This window comes from Glycine max, chromosome 9 (genome assembly GCF_000004515.6).
Source record: "Glycine max cultivar Williams 82 chromosome 9, Glycine_max_v4.0, whole genome shotgun sequence".
NCBI classification, from domain to species: domain Eukaryota; kingdom Viridiplantae; phylum Streptophyta; class Magnoliopsida; order Fabales; family Fabaceae; genus Glycine; species Glycine max.
In genome coordinates, this window is record NC_038245.2 from 3,340,049 (window position 1) to 3,355,787 (window position 15,739).

General features: G+C 30.7%; 2 protein-coding genes across 2 annotated transcripts; both read left to right on the forward strand.

Annotated features, from left to right (window-relative positions):
* Positions 1–1,221: 1,221 nt before the first annotated feature.
* On the forward strand, positions 1,222–2,549 carry LOC100500525 (putative pathogenesis-related protein). Its single transcript, NM_001248674.2, has 2 exons — positions 1,222–1,480; positions 2,057–2,549. The coding sequence occupies exons 1-2, from the start codon at positions 1,300–1,302 to the stop codon at positions 2,350–2,352; spliced, it is 477 nt and encodes a 158-aa protein (NP_001235603.2). The 5' UTR covers positions 1,222–1,299; the 3' UTR covers positions 2,353–2,549.
* Positions 2,550–6,429: 3,880 nt separating this feature from the next.
* On the forward strand, positions 6,430–7,678 carry PR10 (pathogenesis-related protein 10). The gene is made up of 2 exons (NM_001251351.2): positions 6,430–6,744; positions 7,173–7,678. Exons 1-2 carry the CDS (start codon positions 6,564–6,566, stop codon positions 7,463–7,465), a joined length of 474 nt encoding a protein of 157 aa, NP_001238280.2. The 5' UTR covers positions 6,430–6,563; the 3' UTR covers positions 7,466–7,678.
* Positions 7,679–15,739: the final 8,061 nt, after the last annotated feature.

Sequence of the window (15,739 nt, forward strand, 5' to 3'; positions counted from 1 at the left end):
TTACAGTTTCAACGTGAGGAGTAATGTGTAGCGGAAATTAAGCTACAACATTCAATAAAAGCAGTACACAGTTTTTGAATAGATGTTCATGTTCTTTGAATGCTTCCAGTTCACAATCTTTGACTAGTTGCATATTTTTTTCCCCTAAGATTCAACTTAAAATCTTCTATTCTTGTTAACTTTTCATGAATAGTACATCAAGATTGTTGATTATCACATCAGTAATAAAAATGAAGAGACGGATCTTCACAAAACATATTAAACAAAAAAGTATATATGGCTTATGTTATATTTTGTTATTACTATTTTATTATTATATAATTGCTCTCACTAATTTTATTATAAGCAAATAATTAAAAATCCTAATTATGATGATTAAATAAATACATCGTTAAGTATATATCACTTTCTTGTCAATAAACTCAGAATAATAAGTTAATAATAGCATATACTTAATATTTTAAGTGTGAAAATGCACATATTAATCTTCAAGATTATATTTTTGTTTGTATAGCAACAATTTGTTTGAAAATTTTAAAGGATGAGAAATTGCTAATTTTAAAAGCTCACTCTCTCAAATAATCTCAAAACAGTACTAGCCACTTATTACTTATAAGTAACATCACTACCACAAATCCATTAATTAATCAATTACAAGCAAATGAGTGATGATTTTTTTTTTGCTGAGTAAAATAATAATAATAATAATGTAGCTACATAATTTATCCAATTTCTGCAAATAATAATTTATCCAATTCTTGGGCACTAAACTAGCTAACTGGCTACATAATCTGGGTGCGTCTGTAGTCTTGTGCAAAACCATGAGTGAAAGAGTAATATAAAAAATAATGTAACAAAAACACCGAAATTATGCTCGAATGGAGATTTGTTGGAGGAGAGAAAGAAGAGAAAAATAAAAAATAACAGCAGAGTAGAGAGTTCCACGAGTTGAAGTTTTTTTTTTCTTTTCTTTTAAAAATCATATCACTGATATAAGAAAACATATGAAATAATTATCTATATATGATCCTCTGAAAATGATCTCTTTTCGTATTATCTAAATTTAACTTAAATTTTGCATTAAAGAAAACAAAAAGGGTCCAACAACCAACCTCGTATTAGTCACTAGTCAGCATCTTCACACCTAAATGGTATAAGCAATGGGGGTACGTACCATCTTCCAACTCCTATAAATACTAGGCTCAACTCTGCTCCTAAACCACACAAGGCAAAAATCCTCTTAGTTTCACACAAGCAATTTCACTATCCTTGTGTTAATTTCCCCTTATCATCACCATCATGGGTGTTTTTACTTTCGAGGATGAGACCACCTCTACTGTAGCTCCAGCTAGGCTTTACAAAGCTTTGGTTAAGGATGCTGATAACCTCGTCCCAAAGGCAGTTGAGGCCATCAAGAGTGTTGAAATCGTTGAAGGAAATGGTGGCCCCGGAACCATTAAAAAGCTCACTTTTGTTGAGGGTTAGTGCATATACACAGGTTACTTTAATATGCTTTCTCTATAAACCAAAAATAAGATAAAATCATATACCAATGATTAATTATTAGGCTTGCCTTCATTAATATCTGTAAACTTTATCTAACTGGGTATAGATATTATAAATATACATTAACAATAACGTAGATTCCTCCTTATGTCACTAAAATCCTGTTTGATAAACAATCTTTCTCAAGAAGATTCCTTGATGCCGAGGGATTGATTAAGTAGCTACAACTAAGTTAAACTGCTTGAAATTTAATCTTATGTAGTAATTGTTTTAGTGGACCTCTAATTACAGTTCCAACGTGTTATTAATATATTATCCAACAATATTAGGAGTATTTTCCTGTTACACAGTTTTTACTGATATATGAAAATGATATAAATCATTGTTACATTATTATACTCTTAGTATGGTACGTTATACTGCTAATACAAATTAACAATATGTATACAGTAATTTATTTAGATATACATACGCTATAATATATTTATTAATTTAGATGAAATAATTGATCAACAAACAAGAAAATTAATGGTGATGATATTATGTGTAGATGGGCAAACCAAGTACGTGTTGCACAAAGTTGAAGCAATTGATGAGGCTAATTGGGGATACAACTACAGCGTTGTTGGGGGTGTGGGGTTGCCAGACACAGTGGAGAAGATCTCATTTGAGGCCAAATTGGTTGCAGATCCCAATGGAGGGTCCATTGCAAAAATCACTGTCAAATACCAGACCAAAGGCGATGCTAATCCCAGTGAAGAGGAACTCAAGAGTGGCAAAGCCAAGGGTGATGCTCTTTTCAAGGCACTTGAGGGCTATGTTTTGGCCAATCCTGATTACAACTAAATAAAGACTATAGCCAAACCAAGTGCTTGCTTATTATCCAGTGTGCTTAATTTGGTTGCCAATGTAATAATGCTCCTTTTCCTTTTATAGAGGAAGTGTGAGATTCCATTACATGTGTATCTCACTTCATCAATAAATTATGATGACAAAACATGTTATCAGTATCATCTAAAATAAGTTTTATGTTTAAGGACCAAGGTGTTTAATCTATACAAGTAGTCGTTGCACAATCTTCAAAACAGTAAAACAAAAAAAAAAATCTCTGATCATTTAATATTCACTTTGTAATCAGGGAGTTTATAAATACAGTTACATGCTGAGAAAGGGTCACGGAAAGATGCTGAAGTCATAGAACTAAACTATCTATCCCTTTGCCCTAGCTATCTCTTGAAGGTCATATAATTCTTCATAATAATATTGTGGCATATGTGAAAAATAAAAGAAAAGAAATATTCATATTTATTGTAGATAGAGGTGGCAAATTGAATCTGCTTCAATAGGCCGGTTTGAATATTTCACAAAAAAAGACAAACTAGACTCTTGAATTTTGGAAACCGCTAGGGGCACCTAACATTTTTGTTGGTACACCCAGCATAACGTGTGAAATATCGATTTTACCCTTTCATAAGGGATTGTTAATTCATATGAGACTTACGGATTGATACTTCATAGGGAGGCCCATAAGATTTTTTTTATTTTGTTTCAAAAATATAATTTTGGAATTAATTTAAAATTAATGGTCTAAGCAGGAATTAAACTTGTGACTTTCGCGTTATTAGCACAACACTCTAATCAACTAAACTAATAGACTAATTATGTTATAAAATAATTAATGTCGCTATATATAATACTAAAATTTCTAATGTATATTTAATGCACATGTAAATTTACATAATAAATTTTGTGATGATTAATTTGTTTACATATATAAATTGCAAATAAAAATCATAGGTTTAATAAAAATTTACATATGTAAAAAAATACCAAATTTGTCTAATTATCAATTTTTGTAATAAACATTTAAATACATCATTCCATTAAATATCATATTTGTTTAATTTTCAATCACTGTAATAAACATTCAAATACATCATTCAATTAAATATAAATTTATTTAACTATTAATTACTGTAAAAAATATCTAAATACAACATCTAGTTAAATATCAAATTTGTTTAATTATCAAATTTTTTAAATAAAATAATGTATAAAAAAATTATAATTTTTAAAAAAATTCAAAACATACGGATTATCAATTCGTATGTTTTGAATTTTTTTAATATGCATTTCTTTTTCTCCAGCGACGAAAAACCACCGAACTTCACCGTATATCTGTAAACAACGCACGTGCACCACCGACAATAATAAACACTCACAAAAGGACACTAACGGAAGCAAGTTACATTAAGGGAGTGCGATTTTACAAAAAATAAATGCTGCAGAAATGAAAAAAACTAATATGCTATTTGTAACAAAAAATACCCATAAGAATATTTTTGGTATTTTAAAAAAAATGCTCCAAGCAGTTCCCTTGAATTTTAGGTTGGAAAAAAAATTTGGTGAGTTCAGCCTGATCCAATGAGCGGAACTGGATCCATAAAATGTTGGCCCGAAAATAACTTGACCTATTTGACTTGGTATTATTTATTATTTTAAATTTATTTTAATTTAGGCCTAAAAAAACATAAAAATCAGATAAATCTGGGTCGACTTGATGGGTCCTCGTTTAGCCCCAATTTTTTTAAACTCAGCTCAACTTGCATAATTCCATAAATACATTTTCGAAAAAAGTGTTTTTTTCCTTATGGATTAAGCTATCCTTAAATATATGAAAATCGAAAAAGAAAACATGCCTACTTCGTCGGGAATATATGCAAACCACGCCGTGAACCATGCCTTTGGCACCTGAAGAGTGCATCCATGAAGGAGAAAGGGGAAAGAAAAAAGAAAGGAAGTAATAATAAGAGAAGGGCAACTTGGGGATATTAAAGATTATGAGGGTGCAATATGGACAGCAGGAAGTAATTGCCGAAATTTAGGTAGAGAAAGAATGTAGGTGGGGCTAGAGCCCAATTATGTTGAAAACTAAATAGAGAAGTGGCTTAATTATTTCACACTCTGTTTTGCTAAGTTCACCCCAATCTTATAACGGATTTTTTTACCAAAATATCTGACAAAATATGTTTGTGTTGGCCAAGATACACAAAAAAACACATTTTTAATGCTCATAATTAATTTAGTCCCTTAATTCATAAAGAAAATTGTTCTTACCAAATTTGACAAGACTTGTTCAGAGTGGTGTTCCTTCGTGAGTCTCTCCACCAACTGTGGTGGGGATTACCTGCAAAAACACTTTAATACTCAATTTAGAGACATAGAGATATGCAAGCAATAATATGTGAGTTGGAATCAGAATGTTTTACTTGAGTCTTAATGATTTCTTATATAGGGAGAAATTGAATTATCTAATCTCAATCTTCTCCTTTCAAATAATGTAAATAAGAAAAGATAAGATAATCATCTTATTTTTCCTCTAATAGAAGATACTTTCTCCTATTAGGATTATATCTTTATCTTAAGAGTAAGAAATAAAGTTTCTCTCTTACTTTATTAAATATCCTAAATATTCGAAATCTAAATAACCTACTTGACCAACGTGATGGTGGTTATTGAGTCCAAGTAAAACATATGTTTGAGTTCTGAAATGGATTGTAAGAGCTTCTAGGAGTGAAAGAATTTCTAATTATAGTTTTCCAACGGAGTCCGATTGACTTTGTTGGTAGACTGGGGGATGACTCTGAGTAAATACACATTTTGTTGTGTGTTTTGAATTAATACACGGGAAACATATTTTCAAAATACCAACTAATAAATGTTTTTGTTATGTTTTCGAATTACAATCGTTCCTTTTTTTTTCTTTTATCCGTAACCAATATTAATATTAATTAACAACACAAACAATATCAATTATTAATATAGCACTCCTTAAGAATTATGTAATGTTATATCGATACTAATACTAATATAAAAATCTATACAAAATAAGTATAATAAACATGAATAAGTACCAAATATATGAACTAAATTAGTACAAAGTGAAACTAAACATGAAATAATAGAAAATATATGATAGATTAGCGGAGGTACTTAATGTAGAAGATTAGGCCAATGTATTGCAATGCCTTTGTTTGAAGCAGTGAATTTTATGACAGATAAATAAACGTAATTGCTCCTTGCAAGGGGCTATACTAATTATGCTAGTACCTGTTAAGATAGTTAAAACTTAGTTCTATCTATAGAGCACTCGAGACTGTACTGTTGATTGTATCTTTTATCATTTTATTCGAATACAACGAGTTACTTTGTTGGTACTCCATTCCTCTTTTTTGAGCTCTATGACGTGTGGCTACATCAAATTAGGTGTTACTTGTATCTTTTCTCACTTTTCTTATAGTACCAAATTTTATATATAATCTAATTCCTCATGGATTTACCAGTTAAATATGAATGATATGGCTTGGGTTTGTTTCTGTAAAAAAAAAAAGACTCTAAGAAAGTTAATTAAAGGAACCCGATACAAAAATTTAAGGTCCTAACATAGAACGCATGGTCACAAAATTTGGGAAGACGATATTTAGGTTTAGGACAAAACTTATCTAGCTAAAGGTTTAGGATAAAACTGATCTAAAAAATTTCTTACGGTAAAAAAGAAGAAGATAATCTAACTATTTTTTTTGTTTGGTTGTGAAAATAACCTTAACTACTTAAAATACTCTAAAAAAACTGTAGCTATACGTAATTAGCATCTCATATAATTTGAATTAAAAAATGTTCGAATGACTCTTGTCCAATTACAAGTAAAGACAGTCACACCAAAAAATCATGAATGCCACGGACTTTTTTTTTTTTTTTTTTTTAACGCAAACCTATTTTCTATCGAAGAGTATTTTACAAATACTTTTATTCTTCAAAACAATTTTGACGCCACCAAATAATAATAGTCTATTGAGGAAAGACCCCGGCAACTCAAATAAGTACTTCTTTACCTAACCAGCAGAGTAGACTAGACCAGTGCATGCAGGCCAGTGCCTTATAAAGCCTACCCTTTTCACATCTTAGAGACACACAACAACAACAATCAACACTAACATCTTCTCACAACAGCATCACTAATCCTTTTCCTTTGTGTTTATTTTCCATCTTCCATTAATATGGGTGTTGTTACTCAGATTTATGATACCCCTGCTGCTGTGCCTCCTACTAGGCTTTTCAAAGCCATGACATTAGATTTCCATAACCTCTTCCCAAAGCTTGTGGATAGCATCCACAGCATTGTTTTCACCCAAGGAAATGGTGGTCCTGGCACCATCAAGAAGATCACCACCATTGAAGGTCAGTTAATTAATGTTACCTTTAATTTTTTTTATTTGTAAGAATAAAAGAATAAAAAACATGTACCAAAATTTACACCAACTCATGTACTTATATATTGTTCAGCTAATTGAGTTAGATGCTTTGATTAATATTATCATTAATTAATTCAATACAAGATATTTTCTTGAACTTATATATAAACAAAAATAACTATTTTCACACAGAGTTATAATTAAATAAATGATATTTTAATAATAATATCATTAAATAGGAATGAAGTTACTTAAATTTACTTATATTTATATTTGAGTGTTAGATAGAGTAACTTTATTGCTTATATATGAGTTTAAAGGAGAGTAGTATATATTATAGTTATAATAAGTACAAATTAATATATAGTCTTATTAGAGGAATATGAAATGAATGAATAATGGGGGTGCATGCAGGTGACAAAACCAAGTATGTGCTGCACAGAGTTGATGCAATTGATGAGGCTAACTTTGTATATAACTTCAGCATAACTGAGGGCACTGCCTTGGCTGACACATTGGAGAAGGTCTCATTCGAGAGCCAATTGGTGGAAGCTCCAAATGGAGGATCCATTAGGAAGGTAAGTGTCCAATTTTTCACCAAAGGCGATGCTACGCTTAGTGAGGAGGAGCTCACTGCCAACAAAGCCAAGATCCAAGGGCTTGTAAAGCTAGTTGAAGGGTACCTTTTGGCAAATCCTGATTATTGAAGGTCTTTGTAGTTAATTAATAAGAGTTTGACTATGGTGCAAATTAATAAGCCTTGATGGATTTGCAGGCTCAGCACCAAGGCTTTCTTCTATGATATTTTCTAAATTTTTCTTTGTTATGAATTGGGAGATTAATCAATCATAAATTAATAGTGTGGTTTTGTAAACTTTCTTTAGTTTGTCTAATATACATGCCCTTTGCATTGCTGAAAATTGATGTGTTGCAGCTTGCGCGATTGGGTATAACCGTATAAGATAAACTAGAACATATTCCCCTGCGGGTAGAACACAAACAAAAAGAAATAATGAAAGAACTGAAGAAGAAGAAGAAGAAAAATATGCATTTCAAGTTATTGGTATTTGGTTATTGGTATTTGGTAATGCTTTAATGAGAAACTTACAAAATAAAATTTACTTGTGAGAGAAATAAAGTATATGCGTAGAACTTGGCGTGTAACCATAGGCTGAATACGATCCATTTGTAAAAAAAAAGAAAGAAAAGTCAACTCTAAACCAAAATGATCACACTTTGGAAGTGTCGTCGTTGGCTTGGAATTTTTTCTCTCTCTCACAGTGACAGAATATTGGACAAATCCAATGTATGTGTGTATGTGCGAATGGAATTCGGACACCAGTTGACCAAGAGGTTTTTGGTCAGTATCTGTATCGATCAAGTTGATCAAAGATATTTGAAGTTTGAACTTCCAGTTTCATACATAGTTGACCAACGGAATAGGTGGGTCAATTTTGAGGGAGTGAGAGTGAAGACACAATTGTCACATGCAACATATATAGGATTACACTCAATAATCAACAAACACTGCAAGTAGTATATTTGCTTGTTAAGGCATAAGATGGGAAGTGTTGTATTTTTTTCATTACACAAAATTACATTAACTAACTAAAAGTAGTTTACATATCTCCTTAAGTAGGATTTTCTCTTAATTACATTTTTTTCATCCCCATGAGAAACCTAAAACTTTGCTCAAGAAATTAAATGCCACTAATTGAACCCAAACTAGCAACATGTTGGTAAACGCTTGAAGACTTAAGCACTAAATAATAATTAGGAACACAAATAACTGGTTTTAATTAAGAAAAATCCAAAAAATGATTAATTAGTAATTTTTCATCCAATGACACTGGGTTAACGGTTGTTTTGTAATTAAAAGGTTTTTAGATAATTTATAATGAATTTCACAAAAAAGAATATGCAAAATGTAACTTAAATGAAGACAGTTTTAACTAAAAAAAATCATAAATAAATTCTAAGAGGTGTATTTATGATGTTTTAAAATTTAAAATTTAAAATATATTATTTTTAATTAAATTCGATGAAATAAAATTTTAGAATTTATTTAGTATTTTTAGAAATTTTTGGAAATAAAATAGCACTCATTTTTAAAGCTAAGATAATATATTTGAATGTTAATTATAAAATTTTCTAGAATTAAGAGTTATTAGAATTATTTGAATTTAATATTCATATTCTAGTGTTTGACTTCTATTAAGGGTAAAATGATAATTATATATCAGAAACGATTTTTAAAATTTTGGAAAGAAAAGTGACAGCGAAAATTTTTAAGAGTGTTGAACCTTGATTAAGAGTTGGTGAAAATTTGCTTATACACTATGGAGCACTATAATGAGTAATGAGGTGTGTAACATTCCGGTTTCTATCTATCTATGTCTATGTCTAGATCAACCATTGAATTAAGTTAATATAATGGTCCGAAATTTCCGAATAAAAATTAAGAAAGAAAAACTCACGTGACCCTAAAACTCAAAACTTGGCTTTGGTACTCCATCTCTCCGCTCAAGTACTAGTTCTCCTCAAGCTTGAAGGAACTCATGCACAAAAGGTGTGGTAACATAATTTTTTAGTGGTGAGAATTGCAAAAAATTGAATAATTTCAATCCTGCAAATTACCAAAACATCGACTGATTCATAAATTATATGATTTCATGATTCAATTCCAATTGGCTTGGATCAACGTGACTCAATAAACTAAAATACATGCGTAATTGGATTCAATAACAATTATGTGAAACTAAAATATAAATTCTTTAAAATAGTAATTCTTGGCTTCTTGCACATCAAATGGATAAAAACAATGTTATTCACCAATTATCCAATTATTCAGTTGCATTCTGGGGTAAATCAATCGAGTCACGTAATTTCCCAGACGATAGGAGAGATGACGTAGTTAAGTCAATTTTGGGATTTTGGGTCGCTGATAAAAAAATAATCTTAGGATTTTAGGGTCACGTGAGTTATTCTTTAATTTTCAATTGGAAAATTTTGGACCATTAGATTATCTTAATTCAAAGGTTAAGATTTGATGTAAGTCTAATATCTTACACTTGATATATATATATATAAATATATATTAAATATTTTACTTTGTTAGTTTTAATTAAATAAATAATTTGGGAAATGTTGTTGGGCCTAGGTGTGCGGATTTTATGACTAAAAAGTTTTATTAAAGTTTAGGAACTGCTACACCTAACATTTTTATGACCAAGACATTACTAATAATAAGTGAGATTGTCTGGCTCTTGGGTATGACTATGGTGGCAAATAGAGGGCTAGCTATAGACCTCAATTTAGTTGTGTATGTTTAGGTTTTGATTTGTATATTATGTTTTAATTCAATTGGACAATAGTGAATATCCCAAAACACTTTTTATTACTATTGTGATTTAATTATATGAATGTTTGGTTGTGGTTGTGATTTTATCCTTTTGTGCCAATTAGGAATTTTGATAGGTTATGAAGGGTTGTGTGTGGGTATGGAGTTATATAATCAACTGAATGATTAGGAAGGTAGCAAAAGTGTTCTAGAATCCTTTTTTCGATGTTTGAAAGGCGTAGGATCCATGGGAAACCTAGGTACAAGGGTACCACAACCCATATAAAAGAAAACAAGGAAAAGGGACAACCCATATAAAAATTAACGAATTAGAATAAATGAGGGAGAGTTTTTTTTTTTTAAAAAAAAAAACTTTTGGTGAAGCTTGCTAATACATAATAACGAAAAAATGGATGTGTGTGCATTAGCAAACTCCATATATAAATATATATAATTGCTTGAATGCCTTATGATGCTTGTATTGTGTGATAATTTAATTATCTTGAAAACATTATGGTGAAACTATATGCATATTTATGAATGTTGTGCCTTGGGAATATTATGAATGTTATAATATGATATGCTTTATTTAAGTGTAGTATGCATGCTTAGTATGTCATGTTTTGAATTACATTCATTTTGTAGCACTCCTAGGTTATTAAGTAAGTGCACTAATTGTCTGCGTGTGTTTGACTATGATGATTGTGGTGTTTGTGTTCGCAAGAACATGAAGAGAAGTAACATCGGTGGTCCTCAGAAAGAAAAGTTCTTTGAGCTTTATTAGTCGTTACACGCGTGCTCTATCAATACTAAAACACATATGGAGTGTTTGGCCTGTACCACAAAGAAAGAGCACAAGTAGGACTTCTTACACCACTGAGGGATGACTTTGAATCCATACGAAAGATAGTGAGTCCACATGACATGTCACGTTGGACTTAGTAAAAAAAATTACACTCACATGTGGTAACATCATAATCAACTTTCTTGCATGTGTTATGTGTCATCAAGGCATGCAACTTGTTTCTACAATATACTTTTTTTTTTAATTTTGTTTGTTTTACTATTTTCTTCATCTAGTTTTGCTTATTTATTGAATAAAAATATCTTCTATTTTTAATTTAGATAAAATTTTAGTACAAATAAAATACAATTAGTTTAGTACATCCTTCAAAATAATACTCCATAATGAATAATAAAGTAAATGTTTAATTTACTGTTTAACAAAAACAAAAATTATCATCTTAAAATCTTAAAAATGAATTTAGACTTAATTCAAATTCAAATTTAAAATATAAGGATTGTTCCTCACTTATATATTTTAACTTAATTTTATTTTTAGTCAAGTGAGACTTAAGTTTTTTTATCATTGATTCTTTGACTGAATAACTTTTATCTCAAAAATCATTTTATCTCAAAAATCATTTTACATTGAATTTTCAAACATGCAAAAAGTTCAACTTAAATACAGGTCGTAGTTCCTGCTTAGAATGAGTGAATCACCATGTGAGAATGGACTTCAATTAACATTCTCATGCCGTTGGATAAGCTAAGAGACAAATTCAATAATCAGAGTCATATGAATTGCGAATGTGAAATCAACGAAAAAGAACAAACATGCTTTAGGTTGCCAATTCTGAAACTTTGCCGTCCTTGGAACTCTTTGTGCATTTGCTTCAGTCAAGCTTTTCAACTTTTTCTGTCCTTATCTTCATAGGTCACAACTTCTTAATGTAACATGCATGCCACATCAAGTTCAAAACATATTAAAATCGATTTATATACATCAGTTTTGTTTTTTCCCTTATTAAAAATTAATATTTCAGAAAAATTAACAACATGGAGAATATTTTTTATTGATGCGTTATTTTTTAATTAAAAGGATAAGAAAACAGACGTGAACCGGGAATCTGAATTTGATCCATTAAAGCCCTTTATGAATAAGGTTAATGTGCTAAGGACAAAATTTAGCTATTTTTTAAGTATTTTATTTACCGTTTTTTGTTTTAATTAGAGTAAAATAATTTATTTCAATAATTCATGTAGTAAAATTTAACATTAATGGCCGGTCTTTATTATTGAGATAAAACTCTAATTTTAATTAAAATTAATACTTTCTAAAATATTGAAGCTAAGAACATCTTCAATGAGGTTTTTTTAAAAAAGTTTCTTAAGTGAAAAAATTATTCCTTATAATTTCTTCTCTATTGGAGCAAACAATAAAAAAATAATATTTATCTAACACATAAAAACATCATAATTAAATTATAATTAAGTAAAAATAAAAAAAATAAAAATTTAAGTTTCTTAGAATTTTTTACTAATGAAATAAAATTGTATATGAATTTTTTACAGTAACATGATACTATATAACATGATACTGTGGAAACCATAAAAAATAATATAGAAATTATAAAAAAATTACTTAAAAAATTCACTTAAAAATTTTTAATTGGAGATGCTCAAAGTTTTGTTGTAATCTATTGGATAAAATTACTATGATTATTAGTACAATAAAATGGTTTTTTAAATATTACTCTTCCATGTGGCTAACTTAAATAGAATAGTAGTAACTCGGTGCATTATACACTTATATTAATTAATGTAATAACAGATCGATGCAAAATGTTTTTTTTCTTTAAAATAAAAACTAGTGATAAAAGAATGTGATTATGTATCTCTAAGAAAAACTAGTAAGCTTTAGAGTAACCTTAGCAGTCGATCAGTCATACACAATAATCAATTTCACGTTGTTTTTTTTTGTGTGTGTGTGGAAAATTTCACGTAACTTGTAATCTACCATAGGGTCAGTTTGTTTAAATTTTTTTATAAATCATTTTTTATATAAAAAACAGATTGGATTTAAAAAAAAACAAAAAATGAATCTTTTTTTTTCTAAATAAATAAACATATAAAAATACAAAAAAAATTATTTTATAAAAATAAGAACTTATTTTTTTATATAAAAAAAAGAGCTTAAACAAAGTAACAAACTGTGCATAATCTGGATGATTTTAGGAGCGAGCATAGACATCTAATTTTATATAGTATGATTTCGTTGTCGGTGAATATACTAGTAATTTGGCCTAAGAAAATAAATACAAAAGTTTATTGTCTACACGTGGAATGTTTATTTTAAAAAAAATACTTTATTATATATTCACATTTCAAATTTGGCGATGACTAAGTCAAAGTTCGATGAAAGTCTAGACCCCTTATTTTCATAAAAAACACTTTTTTTAGATAAAAAATTGAAACAAACGAACCCATTATTATATATATATATATATAGTTATGGAAGTGATGAAGAACAAACAAGAACAAAAACAACAGAAAGTTATATCACACACAGTTTTACAGTAAGGTGAAAGAGAGAAAAAAAAAAGAGAACACACGCAGAATTTTACGTGGTTCACCTTTGAGTAAGGCTACATCCACGGGAGCGGAAACAGAAAGCCTTTTATTACTGATGCAATATACAAGTGGAAGCTTATTCAAAAAATACAGGGCACCCTTGCCTTATATAAGTAGAGGACAAAACAGAAAAATAACAGAATAAACTTCCATATGAATTTTAGTCACAACTCAATAATTCACCACCTTGAACTAACATCCATGTAAAACACAAACTGCACCCTTCAACCACACATGATTTTAACCCCAACAATCAACATCGAGCAAGCTTAAGCAGTGATCAAACTTGCTATTTGGAACTGACTTTGTGAACATATCAACAGGATTGTGCATAGGGCTAATCTTATGAACTTTGATTCTTCTTTCTGACCGAATGAAGTGATATCTAACATCTATATGCTTGGTTCTATCATGATGAACCTGATCCTTGGCCAAGCATATAGCACTAAGGCTATCACAATAGATGTTAGCATATTCTTGATTAATTCCGAGATCATTTATCAGACCTCTTAGCCAAATTCCTTCCTTTGCAGCTTCAGTAAGAGCCATATATTTAGCCTCAGTAGTTGATAGGGCAACAGAAGGTTGAAGTGTTGCCTTCCAACTCACCAAGCAGCCACTAAGGGTGTAAGCATACCTTGTTAGAGACTTTCTCTTGACTAGATCAGCAGCAAAATCTGCATCAGAATAGCCAGTGAGGCAGCAATCTGAGTGAGATCCATAGATCAAACCTACATCTGCAGTCCCTTTAAGATATCTGAAAATTCTCTTCACAGCCTTCCAATGTTCCTTCTGAGGTTGGTTTAAGAACCTATTGACCATGCTAACAGCATAAGCAAGGTCAGGTCTGGTGCAGACCATGACATACATGAGACTGCCAACAACACTTGAGTATGGAACCTTTGACATATAGTCTTGATCAGCCTGAGCTTGAACCATTATCACAGCAGACAACTTCTCTTTTTCTGAAAGGGGAGTACTGATAGGTTTAGAATCAGCCATTCCAAACCTCACAAGTATCTTTTGAATGTAGTCCTTTTGAGACAAAAATAGTCTTTTCTGAGTTCTGTCCCTATAGATCTCCATTCCTAAGATTTTCTATGCAGCCCCTACATCTTTCATATCAAATTCACCATTCAGGAGGATATTCAGATTTTGTATATCACACATGCTTTTTGTTGCAATAAGCATGTCATCTACATAGAGTAGAAGATAGATCATTGATCCATCCTCCACCTTGTTGTGATAAACACAACAGTCATAGAGACTTCTCTTGAATCCTTGGCTGGTGATAAAGCTGTCAAACCTCATGTATCATTGCCTTGGAGATTGTTTCAAACCATACAAGGACCTCTGTAGTTGACAAACATACCTTTCTTTTCCTTGAACTTCAAATCCTTCAGGTTGTTTCATTAGAATATTTTCTTCCAATCTTCCATGGAGAAAAGCAGTCTTGACATCAAGTTGTTCAAGTTCCAGATCTTGGTTTGACCACAGGTGAAAAGATTTCGTTGAAATCTATTCCTTCTTTTTGGCTGAATCCCTTGGCAACTAACCTAGCCTTGTATCTTATCCCTTCCTTTTCTGAAAGACTAGGTTTCCTCTTGAATATCCACTTGCAGCCTACCACATGTCTTCCTTTAGGTAGTTCAACAAGTTTCCAGGTCTGATTCTTATATAAAGATTCCATTTCCTCTTTCATAGTTAACAACCAATTTTCAGCTTCAGGATGATTGATAGCTTCTTTGTAGGTGGCTGGTTCATATGAATCTATTTCTTCAGCTGCATGTGTTGGATCGAGTGGCCTCAGAATAATTAAGAATGAGGGGTTGAATTAATTATTCCTAAACCTTTACTAATTAAAAATTTACTCTTCTAAGACTTTTACTATGTTGTTAAGAAAATAAAGAATAGAAAAGAAACTTAACCAAAAGTAAAAGCGGGAATTAAAGTTCACAGCGGAAATTAAAAGAGTAGGGAAGAAGGAGACAAACACACAAGAGTTTTATACTGGTTCGGCAACAACCCGTGCCTACATCCAGTCCCCAAGCGACCTGCGGTCCTTGAGATTTCTTTTCAACCTTGTAAAAATCCTTTTACAAGCAAAGATCCACAAGGGATGTACCCTCCCTTGTTCTCTTTGAACAACCTAGTGGATGTACCCTCCACTAGAACTGATCCACAAGAGATGTACCTTCTCTTGTTCTCAGTCAACAACCCAAGTAGA